Below are 27,878 nucleotides of genomic sequence, written 5' to 3'. Positions count from 1 at the left end.
TTTTAAGCTCATTTGTGCAATTGCTGCCTTCTCAGCATTACTGCATAACTCCTTTGATCTTAAAGTGGAAGGAAGCACATTTCAAGAGCCACGAAAACTCCTCATGTGGCTTTAAAAGGAGTCGCATATTGTGAAATTGAGTGGATGTCAAATAAAACATAAATTTGGATCTTTTGAAATTTGAACTCAAGTAAGTACTGCTTTTAGAGCCAAGCACGTTGAGAAGCTCAGGGTTAAAATCGCTGTTGTTTGACATTCATTTAAGTTTGAGTATTTGGGTCAAGTTTTTACCCAATCGTATCCGTCCATTATTGACTATTGCATTTGTACTCAGCATTATACTCCAAGCTTTACACATTTAATCCTCATAACGACATTATGAGGCTGTGTTCCCGTTTTACAGATGAGGACACTGAACTCTAAGGGCTCATCTCTGATTCAGAATTCCATTTTTTCCCCACCCCTTCGCCTCCTCTACCTGGATGGAGACCAGAATGTAAACACACCTTACTAAAACAGCCTTCTTCACTGTAGGCATATTTCAAAGCTGCCCACATTAATTAGCTTATATCCATGAATTTTTTTTTTCTTTTTTTTTTTTACTGGCAGATTGATTGAAACAGTGAGTGGAAGAAATTATTTCACTTAGGGTTGTGCCTTCCTGGAACAAACCCACTTATTAGCATGCTGTTTGGGTTCACACCCTGAGTTTTGGGACCAAGACATAGATTGGAGAGTAAGCTCAACATTATTAGTAAGTTACTTTGACCAACCAATATTCTCCATTTTTCTCTCCCTTTCTCGTCATACATCTTCGCAGCCCCAGCCATATAAACCAACAATGGAGGCTGTGGAGGTGAATGGGAATTGTGGAAGGCTTTTCATTTATGAAGTTGCTTAGAATCTGGAGTCAGGCCCTTCATCTGGAAGGAGACCAGGCTGGAGTAATCAGACACAGAAATGCTATAGTCAGAAGTGACCAGAACTTGAACCTGCATGGGCTACAGATGCTATTGGTGGGTGTAAGTCATGGAGGATTAGGAACACTTTCTTTGAGCTTTCACATCATCAAAAAGACTAAATGCATTAAAGGGTCCCCCTGACTACAAAACATCTATAAAACAAAGGCAGTTGGAATAAAAAATCAGAGTATCTGTGCAATGTTGCCGTGGTAGAGGAGGGGTAACACGGTTTTGGAGAAGCATCTGAGTCGATCAGATTGACAGTGAATGTTGTGTCTTCTGATGTGGAATATCATTGAGAAACCTTTAAGACAAACCATAAGCAAAGTGTTTTGGTTAAGAAAATTATTGAAAACATAGCCTGTTCCCCATCTTCTGCCTCTATGCACTCACAGAAACTCAACAGCTAAATTTTACTCTATAACAAATGATCCCAATTAGTTAAAACCACGGTTGTTTTATTCTTTATGATTCTGTAGGTTAGCTGGTCGCTTCTTCCGGTCGAGGCCTGCTCGGCTGGTCTCTGCAGACTGCAGGTGGTTCATCTGAGGCTGGAGGGTTTCAAATAGACTCACTCTTCTGTCTAGTAGTTGGTAGCCTGGTGAGTCTAGAACGACCTCAGCTGGGACTGCTTGTGTCAGTTCCATGTGCTCTCTCATCCTCCAGTAGGCTAGCCCGGGATTCCTCACCTGGTGGTCTCAGGATTTCAGAGCAACAAGAGGCTATAAACCCAAATACACATCCAGGTCCTATTTAAACCTCTCCCTGCATCATATTTGCTGATATTCCATTGGCCAAAACAAGTCGTGTGGTCAATCCCAGTTTCAAAGAATGGAGAAGCTGATATACACTCTTGATGGGAGGAGTGGCAAAGTTAAATTACAAAGATGCATGTGACAGGGATGGCAGGAGTTTGTGGCCATTTTGCTGTTTCCCACAGATATTAGAATAACTACAGGTAGTTAAACTGGCATTAGCATCTCTATCAGACTGAATCTGGAGGAAGGGGAAGGGAGACCATGTTTTTGTCTATAACTTCAATTTGATATGGGATATTTCTTTGAGCTCTTATTTTATTCTATCACTTTTGAAATTTGGCCACGTTTCCTGGTGGACTCTCTTATCTTGCATTCTTGAGTGGTCACTCCATTTGTGACCATGTTTTTAAGATTTTGATCAGTATTTGCTATGGTGCAAATATGTTTTTCTCCTTTTGGTGTATTCAGTGGATGTTTTCCTTTCGAGAACGTTCCGTGTTTCAACCGGTGCGTTAAATCCCTGGCTAGAGCTTCCTGTCAGGAAATTTGCAGGTTCACTCATGCCAACTCCCAGAATTCCCCCTTTGTGATCTGATACACTGGGTTCCTATGCACTGATGGTTTTTTCATACCTGTAGTGTTTATGATGTAGTCCCAAATTCCACATTATTTTATTAGTCTATAAACATAACACCATACATAAGGACACCTGTGTTTGAATTTAGTCGTAACTCAGCACTCCAGACATTAACGTGTAATCACTGTTAACTCACAGAGCCTCTAACCCGGGTTTCTCAGTCTCAAACTGCACCACTGACACCTTGGGCCAGGTCATTCTTTGCCGTGGGGGGCTGTTCTGAGTATTATGGAATGTTTAGCAGCAGCCCTGCCTCTACTCACCTGAGGCTGGTAGTGCTCTCCCCCCCTCAACTTGTGACAAATGTCTGAGGACATGGCCAATGTCCCCTGGGTGGGGGTAGGGGTGGGAGATAGGAAAATCACTTGCAGTTGAGAACCACTGCTCTAATCTGGAGATGCTGAGGCAGAAAAAGAGAAAGAAACACATGAAGTGTGGGTTACTATCAAAGCACAAACTAGGAACAGCAACTCAACAGGGAGAATGCTTAAGGGGGAAGGAGTACGGGAAATTTTAAGTTACCTTAAAATTTAACTTAAGATGGCCCGGGATTCCTCTGAAATAACTAGGAAACATCAAGTTAGGTCTTGCTACACATTGAAAGGTTCATCAATATCATTATCATCATCAACTTAATTATATTAGAAGTGGATTAAATGTAAAATACCATCCCTGAAAAAAATTCAGGAGCTATGCTGACCATAGATAATCGATTTGGAAAAACTCTTTCTCTGGGAAAAGTTAAACATACACAAAAGTAGAGAAAATTGTATCATGATCCATCTGATACTCATCACCCGAGGTCATAAATGATTGATTAATGACCAGTCTTGTTGCATAGACCTCCTGCTCATTTCCCCTACTATCTGCTCCTGGATTATTTTAAAGCAAATTCCAGACATCATTTCATTTCATTTGTAACTATTTCAATATGTGTCTAAAAGAAAGAATCTACAAACCAACGTTATATATGCTGGTGGAAGTTTAATCTTCTAGAAAGTCTAAGAATGAAAATTTATGCTGAGTAGTATCAGAAAGTTAAGGGAAAGAATGGGTGAGAATCAAGATAAAAGAGGCTTGACTTTAAGGGGGATTAAAAACTCCAGAGGGGAGCCCGGCCCCGTGGCCAAGTGGTGAAAGTTCCACACACTCCACTTCGGCAGCCTGGGTTCCTGGGTTCGGATCCCTGGCGTGGACCTATTCTGTTCCCCAGCCATGCTGTAGAGGTGTCCCACATACAAAAAAATAGAGGAGGATTGGCACAGATGTTAGCTCAGGGCTAGTCTTCCTCAAACAAAAGAAGAGGAGGACTGGCAGCAGATGTTAGCTCAGGGTGAATCTTCCTCAGCAAAAACCCCAAACAAACATGCAAAACTCCAAAGGGAAGTGAAAGTGGGAGACACTGTCTCATTGAGCTCCTCTCCTCTGCTGCTTTGAGTGAGTCTTAGAAATGCCTTTTAGAGTATGTGGTAAGGCACAGGGGACTAGGATCTTAGAAAGGAGGGTAGGCTGGTAGGGAACAGATCCATTTTCTAAAAATAAGAGAAAAAAACACAATCACAAGAAGGTATTGAAATAGTTAGTCAGTGATGGATTGCTTTCTGATGATTTTCAATGACATTTTAGCCATCAGGGTCTATTTTTAATAAAACAAAGCGAGAGGAAAGTCTTGTTGTTGCTTTTTAAGATTTTGCTAGGACTATGGTATTTCTCTCCTGTTCTAATGTATTCTGAGAAGTTTCTTTCTTTTGATTTAGACTTCCTCACTTGATTTTATTATGTCATAAATCTCCTATGTTTGGTGAGAGCCATGGAATATGTGAGACCTAAGCAGCTTGCTAGATAACATCTCTTTTTCCCCCCTTCCCTTTAGAAGATTAAACTGAGACTGTTGTGTCTGATGCCAGAATAGATTTAACCAATCATGTTTCCTTTACATGTAGGTCAGTCCAAGGGACAATTCTGCACTGGATCCTATTATCCATGGGTTGAAGGGTGTCGTCCATCATGGTAAGTAAGCCATGTATACTTTGTTTTCCTGGGATGTGAAGGGCTAAGGTCTCCACCTAAAGGAATGGGGTTATCTTGTAGAAGACAGAAGGTGACACCCATTCGTCATCCACTGATGTTGAAGGGCATTAGAGCCATTATTTGATGGGTAAAGAGCATGCCCATTTATTCCCTGCAAATGGATCTGGGTTAACAGTAAGCAATTTATTTCTCTTCAGGTACCACTTTGAATGCATATGTTATAAATCAGAAAGCCCTAAGATGTACCATTCATATGCGTTGAACCTGTCACTCGTCTCATCTCTCTCCTAAAAATATTCTTCTTTCAAGTATCTTTTCATTTATAAATTTCTTGATTTGCCTCTCAGATTTAGGGAAAAAAAATTAAGTAGCAGTGACAAGTCATTAAACTTTGCCGCCTGGGAGCAAGCATCATCACCTACTGGAAAGAGCTAGGCCGTGTTCTGTGTAGCACACATCTTATCTTCAGGCATAAAACTGGGAGAGAAAGTAAGATAAATGGGTTCTGTCTTTGCCAACTGGTTTTTATTGGAGGAATTTCCCTGCAACTTTATTATCGGCAATGCATCATTACCTATGACATCAGGATCCTCAAATTTCAAAAGTACCCTTGTCACAGGGAGGTGTGGAGTCTAGAGGTAATGTAATGATTTGCAAAGTTTTAATAATCTAATTAGAATTCCAAAGACATTGACAGAAACAGCCTTAGTAGCCCTAATAAATCTCCCCTTCATCACAGCTGTGATGAAACATCTTCACACCTTTCTGGGAGGATTGTCTTTCGACATTAACCAACTCTGCAGAGCTTAACAAACAGCTTTCCCCTTTTCTCTCAGGGAAACTAAAACCAGCTGTCAGTGTTCAGTTGAAGCAAGTAGGATTTTGGATTAATTGTTCTCCTCTTGTAACTGTTCAATCATGAAGCAGGTAACAGTAATAAAGCCAGTGAAATTAGAAAAATCGGGTGACTGAAAATACCCCATAGAGGTTTCCATTGTTGGAAGTTTCCGTTGCTTCTTCTCAATTTCAGTTTGTGTCGCTGAGGTAAACTTCTCACACAGAGCTGGGAAGTAGGTTGTATGACAGTTCCCCTAGGGAACAGAACACTTTTACTGAAACTGATCTGTCTGCACATTTTTTGTTTTGCTGTTGGTAGCAATAGTGGTGGTTTGGGGCAGTAGGGAAATTTGCATTGTACTCTGGGCAGCTTTGAAAGTGCAAAGCAAGCTGGGGTGGTAGGCAACAGACTGTATGTTGTGAGCTCCTTTCCCAGAAGATCCCCTAGAACACTCAGTTGATTGAACACCTTGAAATTACAGTCCATAGTGTAGATTATGAGTTGGGGGTTTTGAAGCATAATAAATGATGCATAGATCTTCCTTCTCCAGACTCTTCTTCCTGTTTTAAAACAAACAAAATAAAGAGTTCTAGAATCTTCAAAACTGGTATGTATTCTTCAGCTGGAGAGGAAGTACTCCGCCAGCTCTGGCATTTGAGTAGATCTGTGTTCTTATTTTCCCAATGAAAATTGAAGGGGGTTCCATATGTTAAAGATAAGCAGTAGGCTTCCTTTAGCTCTCGGCTTCCCAAATCTCAGTGAACTCGCTGCACAGTGATCGTGTGGTTCATGAGCTGTGTGCTGGCATAATCATGTTATCCTTCCTCATTATCCACAATTACCCTCTAAGAGGCTGTTATGTGTAGGATACTTTACCTGGCACTGGGATGGTGGCAAAGATGCCTGGCATGTGGTTTCAACTGTGCCTTCTAATTGAGAAGTCAGAGGAAAACTGCAAAAAATAATTACCTGCAAAGGAAGTTCCCTTATTTACTCAGCAGAAGCATTGCGTGCTTACTCTGTGCGGTCACGGAGTTGGCGCACTGATGAAGACAGACACGGGCCAGCCGTCGTGGCCCCGGAAGGGAGGTGACGTGCCGCCTCCCTCTTCCTCCAGCCTGCCCAGTGTGTTACCCCTTCCTGCCTTTGCACTTGCTGTTTCTGTTTCCTCTGTCTGGAAAGTTCCTCTCTCAGCTCACAGCAAGGGTGTCTTCCTCTTATTATTCCAGGTCTCAGTTCAGATCTTGTCTCCTCAGAAAGCTCTTTCTTAATTATCCTATCAAATTACCCACCCTCACCCCACGCCCATCCCTCCCTGTCCATCATCCTAGGTGTCTTTCTTTGAAGCACTTAAAAGTATCTGAAATAACCTTGTTTATTTATTTACTCGATGTGGGCAAGAACCTGTGTGTGTGGCAAATAGTAGATGCTCAACAAATATTAGCTAAATGAATGAATCAAGTAAACATACAAATAAGTGAAAATATCACAGTATAAAATTGGAAGAAAAGAAGGAGAAACTAAAAGCCGCTTGGGTTTTGCTTTGATTGGGAAGAGGAAGAATAACGTCTTAGAAATTTGATTTTGCCCTCAGTTCTCGGGCTATTGCTGACTTCCATTTTGATAATCCTCGTCACTCCTCATTCTTCCAAAAGAAAATGAACATTTGAAATAGCTAAAAAAAAAAACCTTTTGTTGGAGCCAGAAGCATTTTCAGTTGAAGGTCCTGTGAGGGATTTGAATGATCTGTTAATTTGATGGGACATAAATAATCGTGCCCTTCACAGAATCTCTGACTTTGGAAATGACAAGATAGAGATGTGTAAAGAGAAAAAAGTCAATATGGATTTCTGTTACAGTGCGGAATTGGCTTTTATTTCTTCAGCCATGGGAGCCATATCTTAGAATATTAATTTCTTATTAAGTGAATGTCTTTTTAATAGGAAGAATCATATATTCCTTCAACTGAAATGGAAGTGAGTAATCTGGTCACACCAGCCAACCGTACTTGGCATTTGGTCTTTAGGGTCCTCTGTGAAGCAGACACCAAGATGGAATTTTAAGTGCAGGAGAGTTTTTTGGCAGGGAGGGACTGTGTGGGAAGGATAAAGAGGAGAGGAGGCAGGACTAGGTGGGGAGAGTGTTGAAGCCACAGCGCAGGTCTGACACCTCTGAAGGGATAGAGAAGCTGGGAGGACTGACTGAACGCAGCTCTAAGAAAGTCTTCGCTAGGCCATTGGAGAATCCCAGAGCCAAGACTGCCCGTGAGAGGAGTCCACTAGAGCAGGAGAGGCTCAACTCCAGTTCCCCCACCGTGTTTAGTCATTGACTGGAACATCCCAGCGAGAGTGGCTTCAGCGTGAGCACCGTGGTGGATCCTGAAGGCGCAGCAGCTGCAGGCTCTCAGCTAATAACGCTCTTCACAGCAATTCATCTCTGGAAGGAAGATCTTAGGGATACACTCCCGTGGCTGACACAGAGGGTCACATCTTCCTTCCAAAGACACCTTCCTATTCACATTTCTGAAAAGTTGTTCTACGTGGTCCTCTCACTTGTAAAATGCTCAGAGGTTCTTATAGGCAGTGCTATTCCTTTTGTGTGTTGTTATAAAGTGCCTGATGTAAGTACACCTCGAAGCTAGGCATAGAGAGCATAGCAGTCGTGGACTGGCCCTCAGCGAGTTTGCACACTCTTGGGAGAGAGATGGCTCAGTATGTAATTACATTAAAGAGTGGCGAGCAGCAGATTTAACTCACACTTAGGGGTTTAAAGAAGACATCTCCAACAAAGGGACGATTATGACTTAAAGAGTGCATAGAGATTGTCCAGGCAGAGAAGAGTTTCAAGCACGAGCAGTGTTGATGAAGGTGTCTGCTGGTGAGAAGGTGTGGCATGCATGAGGCTTTGAGCTTGGTGACATCGCTTCTCTAATGCCGGGGAGACAGACCCTAGAAATCCCCTGGTGACATAAAATGCTGTTTCTCATGTGTTCATTTTTCTATGTAAATTGTGATTTTTTTACAAACTTGAGAGCCATGAAGACATACAAATAGAATGGAGAGAGGTGATTTGCCATTGATTGTGGTCCTGTCTATCCATTGAGCAATAGACGGAAGCACTAAAATATATCTAGTTAGATATTTTATTTGCACTACCACCAACATCCACTGGAGAGGAAAGATTTAGGGAGAAATTGTGAATCCTATTCTCTGCATTGACTCCGTCTTAACACTACTTTTTATGTGCAAGAACCAGAACTTGCAAGTAGCCACATCTGATAGAATTGTTGGTTCCAAACAACATAGTCTAGTCCTAATTTTTTTAAACCTATTAAAAAAACTAAACTTGTATGTGAATGTGTATAAAAATGTAGGCTTCTCTTGTAAGTAGTTATACCCAATTGATAAATGCTAAGAAGTGTACATTATGTTCTATGTCAATTGAAATGTATTTATTTTTTTCTTTCAAGTTTTTGGATTGCCTACTTTCTATTCTTTTTCATGGCATCCACCCAAAGAAAATCAGGAGGCTGTTTGTGTACCTATTCTAGAATACTGTCAAAGAGGCATTGACTCACTAACCACTCTCTCATGTCAATCATCTAAAACCAATTTTTTATTTTTGGGAGGAAACTCACTAGTAGCAATTGTTTGGTTGTTGAGCTCTGACTATCTGTCCCTTTTTATCCATCCCCCTCCTCGGCATCACCTCCCTCTGCTGCTGAAGGTATCACCTGAGTGAGCGGGAAGGTATCTTTCTCCTTCAGAGGAAACGTGAGGGAAACAGTTAGAAATTGCCTCAGACACCACTCAGAGCAAGACGGCTCTTCTCCCTGTCCTCCCTCCGCAGGGTGTTCCGAGCAAGCTTTCAGTAGAAGAACAAATAAATTGTCACCTGAGAACACCCTTCTATTAATGACACAAAATGAAGCTCTTACATGCTTTTCTTGTTAAAATTCAGCAGTGGAAGTTGTGGCTATGACAAGATCAAAACTTACTTTGCAGAATAGCTTCCCCGACTGACTGGTTTATTCTCTGGGCTCACTTTTGGGGTGTTTTCCAACCGTTTTCTCCCCTGCCCTGGGATACTGATCATCAGCTCACCAGATCTATAGTCAAAGTCAGAATAGCTAGAATCAATCCAGGCATCTAGCAGAAAGGGAAGAAATCAAGTAAATTCACAAATATGAGTGACTCCCTGGCCAAGTGTTTTCATGTGGTGGTAAGAGCTGGCGCGTCCGCATCTGCTCTTTTTTCCATATCCCACCTGCTGGGATTGAGGTTTCTACAATAAAAAATAACCCGAGACACCAGACCTGGAGCAGTCTGAATTCCCTCTAGAGCAGTGAGTAGGCTTTATAACTGCCGTTGTGTCACCAGCCACGGATACACTAGTGCAAAAGAAACCAGCCCAGGGCACGGCGTTACTGGCAGTAGGCGACAACTGCTGTGGGGATGCAGATGGTGCAGCCTTCCCAAAAGCTGTGTGGCCATTTCTGCCAAAGTTACACATATACCTTACCCTATGAACGGGCAATTCCACATGTGGTATATACCCAACAGAAATGCCCCCAAAAGACGTATACAAGAGAGCTTTGCTCATAATAGCCCTAAAGTGGAAACAGCCCACATGTTCACCAATGAGAGCCTAGATACACAAGTTGTGATATATGCATACAGTGGAATATTATGCAGCAATTAAAAATAATAAACTCTTTGATTTACACAAAGACGAAAGAGCACATACTGCGTGGATCCATTTATATAAGGTTTAAGAATAGGCAAAACTGACCCGTGGTGATAAAAGTCAGAATAGTGGGGTGGAGGGGAGTATTGAATGAGAAGGGACATGAGGGAATTTTCTTGGTGAATAAAATATTACATATCTTGATCTAGAGGATGATTACATGGGTATAATATAAAAATTTTGCCACATTGTCCCTTAGATTTGTGCATTTGACTATTTGTAAATGAGTTAATGAATAACCCCTGTATGTTATACATTAATTTTTCAAAGATATTACGTTCACAAAGCTCAAAAATAATCTAGCAGCATGCACCAGATAGGCAAATATTAAAAATCCCGACAGGGTCAAGTATTGGCAAGCATGTGAACGCCAGGAACTCTCATAGTTTACTGGTGAGAGGAGAGGTTAGTACATTACCCTTTGGAAAACAGTTTGGCAGTATCTAGTCAAGTAGATTCAGTAGTCCTACTCCTGTGTGTGTCCCCTCGATAAACTCAGATGTAAGCGTACCATGAGGTGTGTACAAGAATGTTTGTGGCATTGTTTTTCCTAATTTCCCAAATCTAGGAATTCCTCAACTGCCTGTCCTTAGCAGGCTGGATAAATACAATGTGGTGCAGACATACAGTAGAACATTTCACCCCGATGAAAAGGAGTGGAATCTGTGCCTCACAACAACATGGGCACATCTGAGAGCCACAAAGTTGAGTAAGTGAGGCAAGAGTCTGAAGAATGCATAGAGTGTTCCTCAACATAAAGTTCAGAAAATGAGAAAACCTAACCTATAGTCTTTAGGAGTGCATATGCAGGTGGTGAAATAAAAGAAAAGCAAAAGTAATGATTATTTCAAGAAAGAGGATGGTGGTTACTTGTTGAGGGTAGGATGGGATAGTGATGAGGGACTGGCCTGAGGGGAGGTTGCAAGGACCTCTCCTGTTCTGAGTGGTGGTCACCCTGGGGTTCACTTTAGGATTATTTGCAATGGTACATTTGTGTTTTGTGCACTTTTCTGCATGTGCTAAATTTCACAATCAAAGAAGATAGTGATTAGCATGAGAAAGTAAGAGATTCAGACATGCTTTCCTCTGGGACACATCAATACCAAGTGGTCTCACAACAAGCAAAGAGGGGAGTGACAGCACTTTTCGAAAAAACTTTTTACCATAAGTACCCCTGACAGGCTGTTTGTTCTCTCTACAAATTGATTGCAGACCAAGGAAAGAACTGAGGCTGCCTTGGGATTATGTCATTAAGAGATGACTTTGGAAGCCAATACCTCCTTCTGGAATTTACAAAAAGGAAATCAGAAACAAAGGGGACGGGGTGTCAGGTGCCAGGTCTAAACCAAAGGCGCCTCCCTGCTATTGTCCTGGTGCCCGCTGGCTCTGCACCAGGTAAGCGTCTGATTAGACCAACAGGCATCACTGAATCTTCTAGAAACCCCCTGAGCCAGAACTCCCATGACCCCCATTCTACAGAAGGGCAAGTAGAGCAGGCAGTGGCTGGGTGACTTGAACCAAGGTCTCCATGACTTCAGACTGGCTCTCGTTACTCCAGACCGTCTCGCCCTCTGTTGTCTGCCAGAGTCACCACCTGCATCTTTCAGTCTTGAGTGAGGCTCATCATGTAGACTCAGTTGAAGGGGCAAGTGAGGAAATATTTAACAGGCCCATACTCTGTCATTGTTGCTCTGGCACCATTGTGATTATCCCCAGGGTCTAAGATCTTGACATAAACTTTCTGGCTGAGGCTAAAGGGCTGAAGTTCCTGAAAAATATCTTACTTGGACTTTGGAAAAAGAGGACAAAGCCTAGACCTTTGAAAGAGACTTTTGGAAAAAATTAAACTGTTAGACTGAAAAGGTAGCTTGTATCGTTACAAGCCAGCAGCGAGATCCAGCAGAGAGTAGTTGATGTGGTTTAAGAGGTTGCGGCTTGTGGTGTATGTGTAACTTTAAGCTTCTTGAATCACAGAATCTGTCCATCCTTCCATTTACCAAATGCCTCACAACTGCTACTCAAGGTGTGGAGGGTAAAATGATGACCAAGATTTCCCCTGCCTTTGAGAAAATTTTAGTCTCATGAGGAATCTTTTTTGTCCTTGCCATTCTTGGTGCTGAAGGTCAAAGAGGCTGATGTTATTTGCCTGCAAAGTAATCTCGTGTGTTCACATGAATAAGCAGTTGGAACTTTGGAATGAATTTTCTTACAAAGTCTGCATTATGGAATTCTTTTACAGAAGTGGAATTTTGTTAGTTGTCACTTGAAATTTGATTCTTAGGAACACTACTGAATAAGGATTCTGGAACAATGCTTCAGAAGTCAGGCTGTCTCGCGTTTGAATTCTGGGTCTCCACTGTGGGAGCTGTGTGACCCTGTACAAGTTGCTGCATCTCTCTGTGCCTGAAGTTCCATCTTGTAAAATGGAGACACTGAAAGTGTCTGCCTCGTGGGTATTAATGCCAAATGCTTTAGACAGGGAAAGTGCTGAGAAGGAAGGGTGCCTGGCATGTGGCCACTGTGCTCTAAATCGTGGGTCAGCAAGTACAATCCGTGGGCCGGATCTGGCCTTCTGCCTGTTTTTGTAAATAAAGCTTTATTGGAATCCTGCCACAGGCATTTATTTGTGTATCGTCTATGACTGCTTTCGCACTACTGTGGCAGAATTGTGTAGTTGTAGTAGAGAGACTGTCTGCCCTGCAGAGCCTTAAATATTTACTCTCTGGCCCTTTACGGAAAAAGCTTGTCAACCCTACCTTGTCTAAACAGTAGATACTGTAGTCGCTCTACCAAGGGAGTTGCTGCCATCACCCAGTGGTTTGTTCACGTCGGGACAATTACTTACCGTGCGATCGACTTTACAGAGGTGACCTTCAGTTTTGAACTTGCCCGAATCACCATGTCATACAGATGTATTTCAACTGAATTAATGAGGTTCTTATTTAATGTTTACCTTAAAGAAAGAAATCATTCAAATTATTTTCTCCCTTTTGAATGGCCAAGCCGATGCTGTATTATCTACAACTCCCTGAGAGTTTTGAACATCTTAACACGCGACAGAATTTCCCTTTTGAAGTTTATGTTTCCAGCGTTTAATTACGTGGAACTTTCCTGAAGTGTGCTATAAATATGCACCACCCTGGTCTTGACTAATTGGCTTACGTCTGTTGTGGATCCAGGAAGGACAGATGTTTATCTGAACACTTTTGATCTCAAAATCTTCTAGAAACAGGCACACTTAAGCCATTTCCACAGTTTCCTGGATTTCAGTGTGTCAAAATCACCACCATCGATGTTAACTATTTCCATTTCTTTTCTTAGCCAAAGCCAGGAAATATGGAATGCTGTGCAACTTCTATTTTATCACCAATCGTGTTGTTAACAATGATGTGAAGACGGAAAAGACTTCAAAAGTGATTCCTTTTAGGTTAGATTTGAATTTGAGGCTGGTTCTCGTTTGGCCAGCCTTCTTTGTCAATGTTTTGTCATTTAGAGGATTTCAGGAGCCCAGGGAAATGCCCTTTTCCCAGTTGTTTCAGTGGGTTGTGGAGAGCAAAGAGAGAGTTTAAAAATATGTCTCTAATTGTCTTCTGCAAAAGTGCTCGCCAAAGTCCTTGGGGCTGCCTGGTGTGATTTTCTGAGCCTGCTACACGTATGTCACCTTGGTATAGGAGAGGCACTCTTGTGTAGTGGCCAAGAGTACAGGCTCTGGGTTTGAATACCAATTCTGCTTTTCACTAGTTGGACAACCTACACAAATCACTTAACCTCTTTGTGGCTCAGTTTTCTCAAATGTATAATGAGGTCATTCATAATGATACTGACTTTATCGGTTTGTCTTGAGGAGTCAGTGACTTACTGTACATACTTGTGCCTGGCACAGGGTCAACACCCAGTGCTAGCTGTTCTCACTGCCGCCTCTACCACTATCATCATTGTTATTTTTGTTACTTGTTGACTTGAGTACAGAGGCCATTTGGTGACAGGGAATGATTGTGGAGCTCTAAGTTCTGCCTCCATCGCTACCTAGCTGTTGAAATAGAATGTATGTTGCTTGACTTAGTTGGGTCATACAAAAATAAAATGAAGTGATGCCAGACAGTGGTCATAAAGATGATTTGGGGGTACCAGTCCCTTTGAGATCAGTGGAAAGGGTTGTGGAGAAGGAACCACAAAGTAGGTGAAAGGAAGAGACAGCAGCCTCTCATCTGTTGACCCCTGGCTGTGCACCTAGCCTTGCCTGGATGTTCTGTACATGCAGTCTTATTAAATCCCACAGTGGCACAGTGAGATAAGAATTCTTAATCCTGTGTTACATTTGGGTAAACTGAGGTTCAGAGAGATTGGCTAATTTGTTCCAGCTCACGTAGTAGAGCAGTAATTTAAATGCAGTTGTATTGGACTCTGAAGTGCATTCTCTTTCCAGCTCTGCTGGGCCAGTTTCTATTTCCAACATCAACTAAATTCCTGATTATTGTCAAAATCACTTAATTCTGTGTTCCTTGGTTTCTCCTCTGTGAATTAGGTCATTGACTGAGCATCAAAAGGAAGCTGAAAGAGTGCACACACCATGTCAAATATGGCCACCAGGACCATGTAGGGGAGAGAGGCAAGCAATGGAACAACTCAGTGATAATACTGAGGTTTTGTTGCTGTATAACTCTGTATAATTTAAATGTCATGTTCATTTCCTTGATTCTTGACAAGACTGTGCTCTTCATGTAGTTTCTCTTCGGGAATATTAATGTCAACATACGTTTCATTTAAACATCAACCCTTAAATCAAAATGTCACAATTGGCCAGCTGAAACCACCAATAAACTCAAGGAGGCTAGATGTTCTTGATCCATAGTGGAGTGGCTATTTCATGACCTTGGAGCGCCCCTCTGGGTACTTGAATAGAGGAATCTGACTAGTCAGGTGGGCTCTCTTCCTCTCAAGCTGCCCTTGCTTAAACGCTGCAATAACACTAGTTATTCATGCCTTAATGGAGGCCTCTTGGAGCTCCTCTGGGCTATGCCCATAGAGAAGGCCACTGGGTACACATTTCATCTTCTGCCCGCTAGTGGAGAGTGTTTCAGAGGCAGCAGTAATCTCCCCCCCTCTACATTCCCCATGTTGTTTGCCCCATTCATGCTCAAATGTTATTGCTTATTGCATCCCTTTCAAATATCCTACCCTTCATATAGGAGCAGGATCAGCAAACTTTCTCTGTAGAGAGAGCAAATATTTTAGGCATTGCCAGCCATACACATTCGCTATTGCAACTACTCAGCTGTGCAGTTGTAGCCCCAAAGCAGCCATAGACAATATGTAAACAAATGGCATGGCTGTGTACCAATAAAACTTCATTTACAAAAACAAGCGCTAGGCTGGATCTGGCCCCTGGGCCAGTTTGCCCACTTTTGGCTTAGAATTACTTAGTGACTTAGTTTCGTCAATTTTTTTCAATCACGTGTAAAGGAGCTACTTTCTACGGTACTGTCTTGGGTGCTAGGGGATATGGTCTGGAGCCACCGTCTTACTTTAAGGGAGCCTCCAGCCTGTTAAAGAGACCACTATTAACCAATTACACAGGCCATGAGTGAGACTCGGGTCTGTACAGCCATGACCTCGGGTGAGTTACCAGCTGTCTTCAGGATGTTGGTCCCTACCTCACAGGGTTGTGAAGCCTCATATAGAGAAAGACCACAGCCGTGCTTGGCACCGAGTTCACACACCATGCATGTGAATTGGTGAAAAGAGGTGCACTACAGAACGTTCCACAGCATGGAATGGAGTCTTGGGGTTAAGTGAGTGAAGAGTAAAGTGAGGCTGGAGAACCCAGTTAGTATAAACAGATGGGAGTCAGTGCTGCTACTTGGCCCTGTGAGCATTCTGCACTGTGGTCACATGAAACAGGCTCTGCCCAGCGTCTAGTAGACTTATAAAGCGAATGGGGCCCTTTGATGTGAACCTCGTTGAATCATATCGATATTCTGTTTCATCAGTTCTGCAACTCTCATTTCTTCTTATTTTTTATTGAGGGATAATTGACATATAACGTTATATTAGTTTCAGGTGTACAACATAATGATTCCATATATGAGTATATTGTGGAATGATCACAATAAGTCTAGTTAACATCTGTCACCACATAGCTACAAATTTTCTTTTTCATTTCTTCATAGCTAAGAACTCGAAAATCTGGACACATCTTATGGTTGATATCATGTCATTGTTTAATTAGCAACATCTTGCCTTTATTGGTGGTATTTGAAAAAATGATGCATCTTATGATTGATGGTGACTTAGCTATGAAGAATTACGGTGTCTAGGGTTTATTCGTTATTTAAAATATACCAACTGCTGTGCTTGTTTGTTCCTTCATTCGCTTTTCACCTAATTATTAGGCATCTACTTATGTTCTGGGCAGTGTTTTGGTTGCTGGATATATGGGGTGGACAAGAAAGACAAGGTCTTTACCCTAGTGGAACAGTCAGGCTCTTGGGGGAGATGGACAGTAAACAAGTAAAGCTGGGAAGGAGATGCATGAGGTATGAGACATAGACAGTTAATAACAGGGGGAACATTCTGAGATGCGGTGCTCAGGGTGGCCTCTCAGGAGATGCCATTTGAGCTGAGACCTGAAAAAGAATCACCCTTATGGAGTGGGAGTCGGGGGAGCATTCCAGGCAGAGGGGACTGCAAGGTGAGGAGGTGGGTGTGTGGTCAAGAAGGGAGAGGGCTGGAGAGATGGGCTGCAGAGGTAGACAGATTGTGTAGGGCCTCGTGGCCATGGTGAGGAGTTTGGGTTTTATTCTAAATGAAGTCAAAAGCCGCTGAAAGGTTTTGAGCTGGGCAGTGTCAGGATTAGATTTATTTTTTAAAAAGTAAAAGAGTTCTTTAGTCTTCAGTGAGATTTCCTCACCTGATCGTGTTTGGATCTGCTGCGAGTGAGAAACACAGAGCCCAGGGATCCAGAATGAGGTAGTAGAAAGGGCCCAATGCTGGGCTTTGGAGGCCCGGAGTTGCCCCTACCTCACTGTGTGATCTCAGTTCAGTCTCTTTCCCTCTCTGGACCTCATTTTCCTCATTTGTAAAATGAAATGGAACTAGTGTCCTTTGAAACTCTCTTCACCTTCTCAATTCTCTGTGTTTCTTGGGTGACTCCAGGATCACCTTGTCATAACTTCAGTCTAGTGCTTGTTCCTTAAAATCATCCATCATGAAGCCTTGTAAATAGCTACATCTTGAAAACGGTCCAGCCTCATTTCCATTGCCCTGTCTTTCCCATTTCATCTTCCTTATTGATGACAGAGAGATGACATGCCTGGTAGTCAACATCCAGTCATATAGAGCAAGTATCATTGCTTGTATTTAGATCATAAAATTAATTCCTCAGCTCCTTCTGGGAGGCCTCTGCCACCCTCTTAATTAGAATAATGCTTTCTGACCTTCCTAATGGCTTCTAGATGCCATGCTCCTACAGTCCCACATTCTAGCGGTCAGACTCTTCCTTTCCATCATGACCTTTGTTGAGTCCCATGGCAGGCTGCCCCAAAACATGCCACAATGCCAAATTGATTATTATGAATTAAAGTTACTCGAGAAGCAGCTGATGCAAAAAGGGCATTTTGACCCTCTCCTCTCTCTGTTCCCCCTGAAAGCCGGAAATAACTCTCCCATGTGGAAGGTACCTTTCTGCCCCAGGAGATGGACTGACATCCTTATCACCAGGGCTGGGGAGTTCAGGGCCGAGAAGCCTGTAGAAACAAACTTTGGTACTTCTTTACTAATTTACTACCCCAAACCTGCTCTGCTTAAATTCCTTACTAATTATGCACCGAAACCTAAGTTTCTTTGTCCTGTCAAGTCTTCACGAATTTATTGTTTCTTTGCGTAAAAAGATACATAAATTGCCTGCTTTGTTCACGCTGTAAACATCATTTTTATGATCTCCCATGTGTACAGATTAAATTGGTTTCTCTCCTGTTATTTGTCTTGAGTTTTTCTTTTTCGATTAGTCCAATGAGAGGAACTCAAGACAGGTAAAGGTAAAATTCCCTCCTCCCTGATGCCTCCCATTTCCTGTTCCTGTTAGGCAGGCCCTTCTGTCACCAGCCTGTCAGATTCATCTCTCCTGGCAGATCAATAGCCCATTCACGGCTGGTCCAGGCTTAACCGAGAGCTGCTAACCCTGTGCCTAGAGTTTTGGCCTCTTCACAGTTTTTAGCCAGATTCCAGACTGTACCTAACCAGCCGCTGATTTTCCCCCTCTAGAGCCTGTCGAATTTGGGGCGCTTGAACTTTTCCTTCTACTTTCCCTCTTCCTCACTTCACTCCAGCCACACAGGCAGAATCCCTTTGCACCAGCTTTTCTCTCTGCCTGGAATATTCTCCCCAGGTAGCTACATGGCATACTTCCACCTTCAGGTTTTTAATCAAATGCTTCCTTCTCAGTGAGCCTGCCCTTAAAATTGTCATTTTGAAAACAGTAGTCAGGGAAGACCTCATTGAGAAATATGTCATTCAAATATGATTCAGTTTTTAGTAGCTTAAAGGTATTTGGTCTAAAACTAGCCATGAAGAGAGCAGTGAAGAAATGTACTAAGCAGCGTGAAGAGCCAGTGCAAAGGCCCTGGGGTAGTGTGAACATGAGACAGCAGAGGCCACTGTGGCTATAGCTAAGAGCCAGAAAGTAGCAGTGGATGAGGTCATAGAGGGTGTAGGGGCCCTTTGATATAGTCCTCATGGAAACTGGCTACTCAAGTGTGGTCAACGTTATTAAAAATGCAGAATCCCAGGCCCAACCCAAGGCCTACTGGATCAGCATTTACGTTTTAACAAGCTCCTCAGGTGAGTTGAATACACATTGAATTGGAGCAGCATTGTCATAAATCTTTCCCCATTTGGAGTGACCTAATACCCAGTATTTTCCACCATCACTCCTCTCTACCCTCCCCAACATGAAACAGAAGGGCAGTCCTACCCCAGAGATTTTAAGCATTTAAGGAAAAGGTAACAGCTCTTCCTTATAAAACGTTTTGGAAAGCCCTTAAGCATCTAAAGAACACTGGGCTAAAATCAGAAGTGTGGGCTTTCTGTTGTTAGTTTATCTCATGCATGTCCCTGACATCGGTGGATTCCTTCTTTTCGGCTGGCACGGGTTTTCTTCCCCTAGCTGTCCGTACACCTTCCAGGACCATACTTGGTTCCATGGTGTATGTGTGCTTGTGTGTGTTTTCAGTATCATTCCATAGTTCTTGGTTACTGCAAAGCTCTCATCTGTATGATGATTGTTTATCATATTTTATACAGGCTTTCTTTTTTCCTGTATAACTGAAACATTGAAAATATTAGGTTATTAACACTGAAAAATGCAATCAATCAGATGATTATCATCTAATGTTTTAATGATCACATTTTTAATCCAATTATGCATGTTTGAATCTTTGAAATTTCCTTTAATTAAAGATTGCCTCCTGGCACTGCTATCAGAAATAAGAAATTGAGCAGAATCGAGCCAGAGATAATTGAATGTTGGAAGGAAACTGCAAGGATAACTGGGCTGCGCTGGGTTTAGTGGTTGACCATGACTTTAAAGCCCTCATACGAAATTTTCTAATTGATAAGAAAAATTTAATCATCTCCAGATATACTCCGTTGGCATTCAAATAAGGTATTGCTCTTTCTAAATAAACCTCCCTAACTGATTATTCATATTGTCGTTCAAAATGCCTAAAAATGAAAGACAGAGTTGGCTGAAATGTAGACTACTTAATACAGTGTGTATTTAATATAAAAGTCATGCATTATTCATTTCTGCAATTTGAATAACTTTGAATTTAGCATCCCTGTTCCTCATCTTTTTCTTTGATGAACAATTAATTATTAAAATATAATATTGTCTGCACACAGCACTGGGATCCTTGAAAGTGGAATTTGAGATTCATTCCTTTTCAATTCTTTTATCTAGTAGTGCACAGTACCTGCTTATTAGGGTATAATGGAATGAATGGTGGTATAAGTAGTGTTTCAAACATTTTTCTCACTAGTTAAGTGGCTGGGATAGGAATGTTTTGAATTCAAATTACTAATTAGGATAAAAGTTGGAGGCAGAATGATGGGTTTGAAGTCAAACTGCCCTTTTATAGCAAGATTTCTTTAACAAGCACTTAAATGCTTATTCTGTGCCAGACATTCTCTTAAGCCCTTAACTAGTGTTAATTCGTTTAATACGCAGAACCTCCTTATGCAGGTGATACTATTCTAATCCCCTCTTACAGGTGAAGAAACAGTTACAGAGAAGCTGAATAGCTTGTCTTAGGTCAGACCTTTGAGTAGAGGAGTTAGGATGCGAATCTAGGGGGCCTGGCTCTAGCAGTTTCCTCCACTTTGTAACGTCTCCATTTATTAAGATTTGCTTAGTGGAAGTGTTTAAGTTGTCAACTGAAAAATGCTTTTTTCCTTCTTCCCAGTAGCTGTAGTCAGGCACTCCTGGCCTTGGGTCCAGCCACTGGAGCACTTATGCAGGCTTTGTGGGCAGTGCTGGAAATACAGAGCTATCATTTCCAAAACTATTTCTAACTTACAATTAAGCATGCTGAGCACCCCATTTGTCAGTGGAGCACTGCCTACGGGACTGAGCAGGAAATGGAATTTTCAGAAAGATCAGTAAACACTGATGTTCAGTTTGAACTTAGAAACTCAAAGGGGAAAGAAAGCAACTCAAGAGTTAATTCTGTAACGTGTTTGCAAAAGAAATGATCAGTCGTGATGGAGACGCCTGAACGTTTAGCATGCCACCCCCCCCATTCTAGCTATGGCTATCAAGGTGACTTTCTAATGCTTGTTCCCCACCCCCAACATTTGGCTTAAAATGAGGGTGGAGGCAAAATGTGGCCCAAGGGTTGAATCCATTCCACTATTTTTGTATGGCCCCTGAGCCGAGAACAGTTTTTACATTCGAACCCTGATTAAGTGAAATGTGATTCCCCCCAAAAGAATTACATTCTTATTAGTAGATATATATTTTAAAAATTGTCCTTGGTTATTATTAGCATTTCAAGCATCGTTAATAAGGTTGCAGAAATGTGTTTGTTATATAAGTACCTATATAACATCTTCAATTTTGCCTCCTGGCTTGCAAAGCCTAAAATATTTACTTTCAGCGACTTTACAGAAAACATTTGCTAATCCCTGGCTTAAAACACAAAATGAGTGGGCCAGCTCTCAGCCAAGTGCTTGCTTTGATAAATGAAAGTTGACAAGGCACTGTGCTAAGCCCCTTCCATTTATTCGCCTGCTTAATTGTCACAGCAACCCTGAGGGGTAAATATTCACAGTAAATATCCCATTTTACAGATAAGAGAAGTAGCTCAGAGAGGTTAAGACCTTTCCCTAATGTCACACAGCTGTTAAATGTCAGTTGGTTTCAAAGCCCACACTAGAGCTTAGGGAAAGAAAATTCTAACCTATACTGCTGAGGTTGATGGAGGATTTTTTAGACATGATGTACCTTTAAGGCACTAATAATCCAGTTAAAAAAAAAATAAGAGACACACATACTTAAACATTGAGGGAAGTATGTGGGCAGGCCTTGGTCGTTTTGAGGAATAATAATAACAATAATAATACAAGTAAAATGAATAAGAATAATACCTGTCATTTATGAGATGCTTACTATGTTCCAGGCTCTCTCTGAATCCCTTTCTTATATTGACTTATTTAATCTTCACAACAGCCTGGAAAGGTTTAAAACTTGCCTAAGATCACACACGTGGAGGAATTGGGATTTGAACCCGGCGGGCTAAGAATCTGCTCTCTTTACAAACCTCTGTAGGGATGGAGAAATGAGGTGCTGCTGCGGGCGGTGGCTCGGTTTAGGGAGTCAGCACCAGGAGGTGTTTGCTGCTCCCAGGCTCAACTGTTCCAGATCCTAGGCGGTTTCTTTGAAGAAAGAATTCCATCTAAATCTTTGTATGCCCCTCAAGTTTTTGACCTTGGGTCCAGTATTTCAGCCCATTCTCCCATTTCTCCATCTGTAAAATTAAAAATGGAACTAAATTGATGGTTTTCAAAAGTGTCTCTGGGTTCCCAGCTCAGCTTCAACCACAGCGGCTGCACTTTGAGCTGTTTGAGTTGCCGGGCTCCCGTGTAAGATTTTGTTTGAAGAAAGGCTTCTTTGGCTCCTGAAGCCACTGAACTAGCGTGGTCTAAGGCCCTTCCAGGTCTCAGAATCGTAGGATCCACTGGCAGGACGGTGGTGGGATCAACAAACAGTGAGTCCTCCTTCCCTGTCCCCAGCCCCCAGGTCTGCCTTCCCCGCCACCCATCTGATTGCACCTGCAAATCAGTCAAAGCCACAGCCTGCCTCTGAAGCCCTTGGGTTGGTCAAGGAGGGAGAAGCCCTTCTGCATTTGTAGCAGTGGTCATGCCTGCAGTTTCCGTCGGTCCTACCAAATTCACGAGCCCAAGTGGTGTTCCCTTTTGAAATCTAGCCACCTCAGACTGCAGGGTGGGGGAGGGGGGCGGTGGTGGCAGGTGTTTCTGCTTTATCTTTTTTATGTTCTTTAAAGCCACAGCCCCTTCCTCCAGTGGGTGCTTTAGATGGGGGCTTTGCCACCTCCAGCTTGCAGGAATGGTCTTGTCACCGCCTGTCTGCATACAGCATGCTTAAGTGCAACTCTAATACAGGATCAGACCCCTAGGAGAACACGCTGAAGACTTGCTGGGCATTCAGTCTGGAGCCCTTGATCCTAAGGCAGGTTGGTGTGCCGCGGTGTGACACCAAGTTCACCTACAACGTGAGGGAGGTATGAAGATGGTGATTTTTGGGTTCGTGATGCCAAGCCCTACGCAGCTTCTATTGCTGAGGGCCTTGCGTTGACTATTTACACAGCCCAGGAGGCGCAGAGGCAATGAGCAAAGGCCAAAATATTTCCTCCTCCCAGCCAAGCCAGACCCAGCCAAGCACGCCTGCAGAGATTTCCCCCATCATTAGGCTGCTGGTAACCAGGTTTAAATTAAAGCCCAGACTTGCCAGTAGGCAGAGGGGCAGTTCCCTTATTTCTGGCCTTTTGTCCAACAGAAACCGCTATTGTCATTTTGATTATAGAACCCTATGATTTGAAGACGTTTGCATTTGTTAGTTAATATTTAATTTTTCCTTTTTAAAAATGAAGTGAAAACCTGTATGAGAAATCAGCCAAGGTTTCTGAGCCTCATGAATAACTGCCGCTACTTCACAGTTTACTAGTGACCTTGGGCTTCATCATTTAACCTCTCTGGGCCTTGATTCCCGTATCTGTAAAACTGGAGTATTAAAAGTACATACTCCAGGGGCCGGCCCGGTGGCACAGTAGTTAAGTTCGCATGTTCCACCCCAGTGGCCCGGGGTTTGCCAGTTCGGATCTTGGGTGCAGACATGGCACCACTTGGCAAGCCATGCTGTGGCAGGCGTCCCACATATAAAGCAGAGGAAGATGGGCACGGATGTTAGCTCAAGGCCAGTCTTCCTCAGCAAAAAGAAGAGGATTGGCGGCAGATGTTAGCTCAGGGCTAATCTTCCTCAAAAAAACCCAAAAACAAACAAACACGTAAGCAAAAAGTACATACTCTAGAGGGTTGTAAAGTGCAAGAGTAGAGTGATGGTTTGAGAATGATGAAAGCCTAGATTCTGAACTCAACTACCTGGTCATGTGTTTCAGCCCGATAAATTGGGGCTATTAATAGGACTACTTCATGGGGCTATTTTAAGTATTAAGTAAATTAATCTTTATAAAGCTCTTAGAACAGGGCCTGGCACATACAGTACGTGCTGTTTAAATGTTTGCAACATGTAAATACTCAGAATAGTGCCTGGCATATAGTAAAAGCTAAATAAATGTTCAGTTTGGTCAACTAATCTCTACCAAATGGAAATTGCCATTTTAATTATTCTAATATAGTTGATTTCTCTTGGGGTTTTTCCATTATCCCTCAGTTACATAGACCTCTTGAGTCTAAAGATACACATTTACCCAAATACTTGCACTGGTTGTTCTGCATGAAAGAAGAGGATGAAGGAGGTATGAGGCTTGGGAAGAATATTCCTGTAGGCATAGATGTGTCCATGAAGTAACCTGGAGCCCTTAGGCCCCCCAGGAATGTCCTGGGGCCCGTGGTGTAGAGCATCCAGAAGCTAAGGCAAGCCATTAGCAGGACTGTAATATCCTTGTTACATCCCTAAAAGGGATGAGAAGGGAATCCCGGACTTAAATTCAGGGCTAGACCTTTGGAGACTCAGGTAGAGACTAGAACCATCTCTGATTCGTGAAAGATGCTGGATGATCTACTGAGCCTGATTGGGAGAATTAGAATACAGCCCTAATCTCTGTTGTACTATTCTTTCCTGCCTCAGGACCCTTGCACATGTGTCCCCAAGCCCTAAAATGCTCTTCTTCTCCTCTTTTGCCCTCGCCCTTCAGTTCACCCAGTTAACTTCACCTCCTTCTTCAGCTGAGTCTGAACCACACAAGCTCTGGTGTCAAGGTGTCTGGGTTCATATCCCACCTTTGCAACTTAGGAGCTGTGTGACCTCGGGCAGGCAAACCACCTCTTCCGTACCTTGTTTTCCTCATGCAGTTACTGTGAGGTATCATTGTTGGGTCTCAGCTTAAATGTCATTTCTTCTACTTAAGGAGAGACTCCTCCACTTTTATAAAAGGAAGCCTGTTTTCAGGGCCATCATTTTATAAGTTCAGGGTTTTGCCTTGGTTAGGTTTCACTTTGATTTGGATAGGCCTTGGGTGAAACCATCATGAGATGTAACCAACTTTGGAATTGCACTCTGCCATTGGCTTATAGTTGTCTTTACACACAGATTCCCAAAGTTTGTTCCACTGATTATTAGTTTATATGTAGTAGATGGAGAAGAGTTCTATGGTGAAACAAGATTGGGTAGGGGTGGCTTAAACAAAATCAAGCCCGTTTCTTTTCTGCAGGTCTTCTCAGAGACTTTCCTGTGCTAGTGTTTTGTCTGTTTCACGGGGGACGAGGGGGAGACTGCAGTGTTGTCCAATGTTGTTCATCACGGAACCCGTTTTTCATGAAATACAGTGCAGTACGCTGCCTCCCAACACACCTTGGGAAACACTGCTGTGTTTTCTGTGGCTCTCCCACTGCCAAATGCTAGTGCTTCTCAGGATGTAAACAAACATAAGGCTTGTGATATGGCACCAGCATGCCTGGGATTTGGACTGTGTGTCTGCAGGGTGGTACGACTTATCACTGTGCTTCTGTTTTCCCTCTTCTCCCAAACAGAGAAGGAGACCTTTCTGGATCCTTTCGTCCTCCGGGATCTCCTGCCTTCATCCCTGGGCAGCTATTACCGGTACACAGGTTCTTTGACCACCCCACCATGTAGCGAAATTGTGGAGTGGATAGTCTTCCGGAAGCCTGTCCCCATCTCTTACCATCAGGTAGATATCCAGCCCCCAAATGGGGCTTCTGTGTTTACTTGTTTTGTGTTGGCTTAACTATTTAACATTGCTAGCATACATCAGTAAGGATTTTTTTTTGATCGTCTGCTCCTCCTTGATTCCTTCATTCTTCCTAACAAACATGTTTTTGAACCTGAGAATTGTAAAATATAAAACATGTTTTCTCAGCCGCAAATTAACAAGCTGAGGAGGGTTGCAAGCATGAGATCAAGTATTACGTAAGTATTCAGTCTTGAGCAGATAATAACTATCCTTGATGATGATGATGTCTTGTGCCAGAAACTCTTCTTAGCTGTTTATATGTGTTAACCCATTTAATCCTCATGAACAACAGTCTTATGAGATAGGTACTATCTGTACCCCCATTTTAATAGGAGAGAGACACAGAAGTGAAGTGACTTGCCCAACCTCGTACAACTGGTTACCAAGCCATAGTGTCTGATCCAAAAGATCATGCTCTGAACCACTAAACCTGCCCAAAGGTCAGAAAAGAGAGAGATTTGTACACACGAAGAAAAGAAGGAAAAAATACCATTGATTGAGCTCTTTTTGTATGCTAAGCACTTTACATTTGGTCAGCTTACTCAGTTGCAAAACAACCTTGAGAGATGGGTGTTGCATTAAGATGGTACACATCAAGACATTGTGGTATTGAGAGATTGCATAACACACCCGAGGATTCATGGTTCATGAATATGGAAGCCAGAAACCAAGCTGCGTTTTCCTGATTCCAAAGCCCATGTTGCTGCCCACTACACTGGACTGCTTCTCTCTGAGTGTGGCCTGGGCAGAGTTCATAGGAAGGTGGATTTGGGCTGAGCGCTTAAGTGTGGGTAGGAATTGGTGAAATGGAGATGGGGTTGGTGGCATTGTCAGAGGAAGAGGAGCCACCATGGGTGTGAGGGGCCTGAAATCACTCATGAGGATTAATAGATGGAAGGGAAAATTCTTAGAGGGGATGTGTTGGTCGTCCAAAATGCAGCATGTACTGGGGTAGAAGAAGAGTAGATTTTTTTCTTCATTATTCCAGAAAATAGAGCCAGGAAGAATGGGTGGGATTTGTAGGAAAGTGGATTTGAAACATTAACCAGGACTGTCTAAAAATGGAAGTTTCTTATCAGGGCTATTCAATAGAAATGCCTCTCCAGAGCTTGACAGCTAGGGGTATTGATGTTGTAGAGGGAAGGGGGAAATTTCGGAATTATGTGATAATCAGTAATATATCCAAAGACACAGGCAAGAAGATTATGAACTATGAAGCTGGCTGGCATGGGGAATGGGCCAAAGATTTTCCTAATAAGGGCAGAGAATACAGAGTAGGGATTGCAGGAAATAGGGTTGCATGGTGTCCTGGTCAGGTCTGTGTCAGATGTAAGAAACTGAAACCTACTTAGAGTAGCTCAAGTAGTAGGAGTGTTTTAAAGAAACAATAGTTGAGGCATTCTGAGACGAAGCCGTCATGACCAGAACTGTAATCAGGAAGTGAGACACATGCTTTACTCTGTCTCTCAGGGGCCATGGGGCCTCTTAAATCTTGGAGTTTCTGCCACATCTTTGTGATTCTGTATTTCTGCAAAATTCTGGTCTCTTCTCTCTTCTAGTTTGTTTTCTTCTGGTTGCATGGCCCGGTATGGTTATTCTTGTACCAGTTGACCTTTCAACTCAAGGGCCAGCTACCAGCTGACAATAGTCTAGGTCCTGTGTCAAGTATTTGAGAAGATAGATCTGAATGGAAGTTGGCCAACCAGTGAATTGACTGGCCATGGGTCATGTGTCCATCCTCAAATACATCAGCGGAGATGCCAGGTAGTATTCTAAGCCATCCAGTGCTGCCCCTGTGGGGCTAAAGGGAGCAGGTTGTTTAGAAGGAGCCACACGCAGGAGAGAAACTTTGTCTCACTCACAAAGTTAGGTGGTGTGGGGCCAGGCTAAAGAGACTTACTTAGCCTCACTGCTATTGGCAGACATTTTGCTTTGAGACATTTTTTTTTTTCCTTTTAATTCTGCTCTGATGAAGAAAGGAGGACAAGCAATTTGGGTGCTGAACAGAATCTGCCAGCCTTAAGGAGATAATGAAATATGAAACGAGTTTTTTTCCTATTGGTGAAGCCAGCATTGTTTTATTAAAATAAAATAAAATTAGAGTCCAAATATTTATATCCTCAGGGTTGGGGAAAGGGGGTTTTGAAAAGGGATGCTTTCTGTCAATTAAGATAAAAGCTTTTGTTTTCAAAGATATAATGGCTTGAGATAATGAGGTTAAGAAATACAAATTTGGCCCCTTTTTTTGTAGGATGCCCTGTGAAGGGGAGAGGCCGAGAGTGGTAATTGTTTAGTAGGAGAGAAATAAGGACCATCAACACCTACTGGGTTTTATTGCAGTTTCAGATTTAGTCCATCCAAATAAAAGGCAGAGTTTTAGGCTAGGATGTCTTATCAAAT

At 42.6% G+C, this 27,878-nt stretch overlaps 1 protein-coding gene across 6 annotated transcripts in view; it reads left to right on the top strand.

The window, feature by feature from the left end:
* PTPRG (protein tyrosine phosphatase receptor type G) overlaps window positions 1–27,878 on the top strand; it is a 675,839-nt gene that overhangs the window by 511,507 nt on the left and 136,454 nt on the right. For all 6 annotated transcript variants that reach the window (XM_023621202.2, XM_070238719.1, XM_023621201.2 and 3 more), the window contains exons 6-7: window positions 4,301–4,367; window positions 25,258–25,415. In XM_023621202.2, coding sequence (XP_023476970.1) covers window positions 4,301–4,367; window positions 25,258–25,415 — 225 coding nt within the window. The remainder of the gene's footprint in view (window positions 1–4,300; window positions 4,368–25,257; window positions 25,416–27,878) is intronic.

This window comes from Equus caballus, chromosome 16 (assembly GCF_041296265.1).
Source record: "Equus caballus isolate H_3958 breed thoroughbred chromosome 16, TB-T2T, whole genome shotgun sequence".
In the NCBI taxonomy this organism is placed as follows: domain Eukaryota; kingdom Metazoa; phylum Chordata; class Mammalia; order Perissodactyla; family Equidae; genus Equus; species Equus caballus.
Note: the sequence above shows the minus strand (reverse complement) of the source record. Positions and strands in the feature narration are given on the sequence as shown.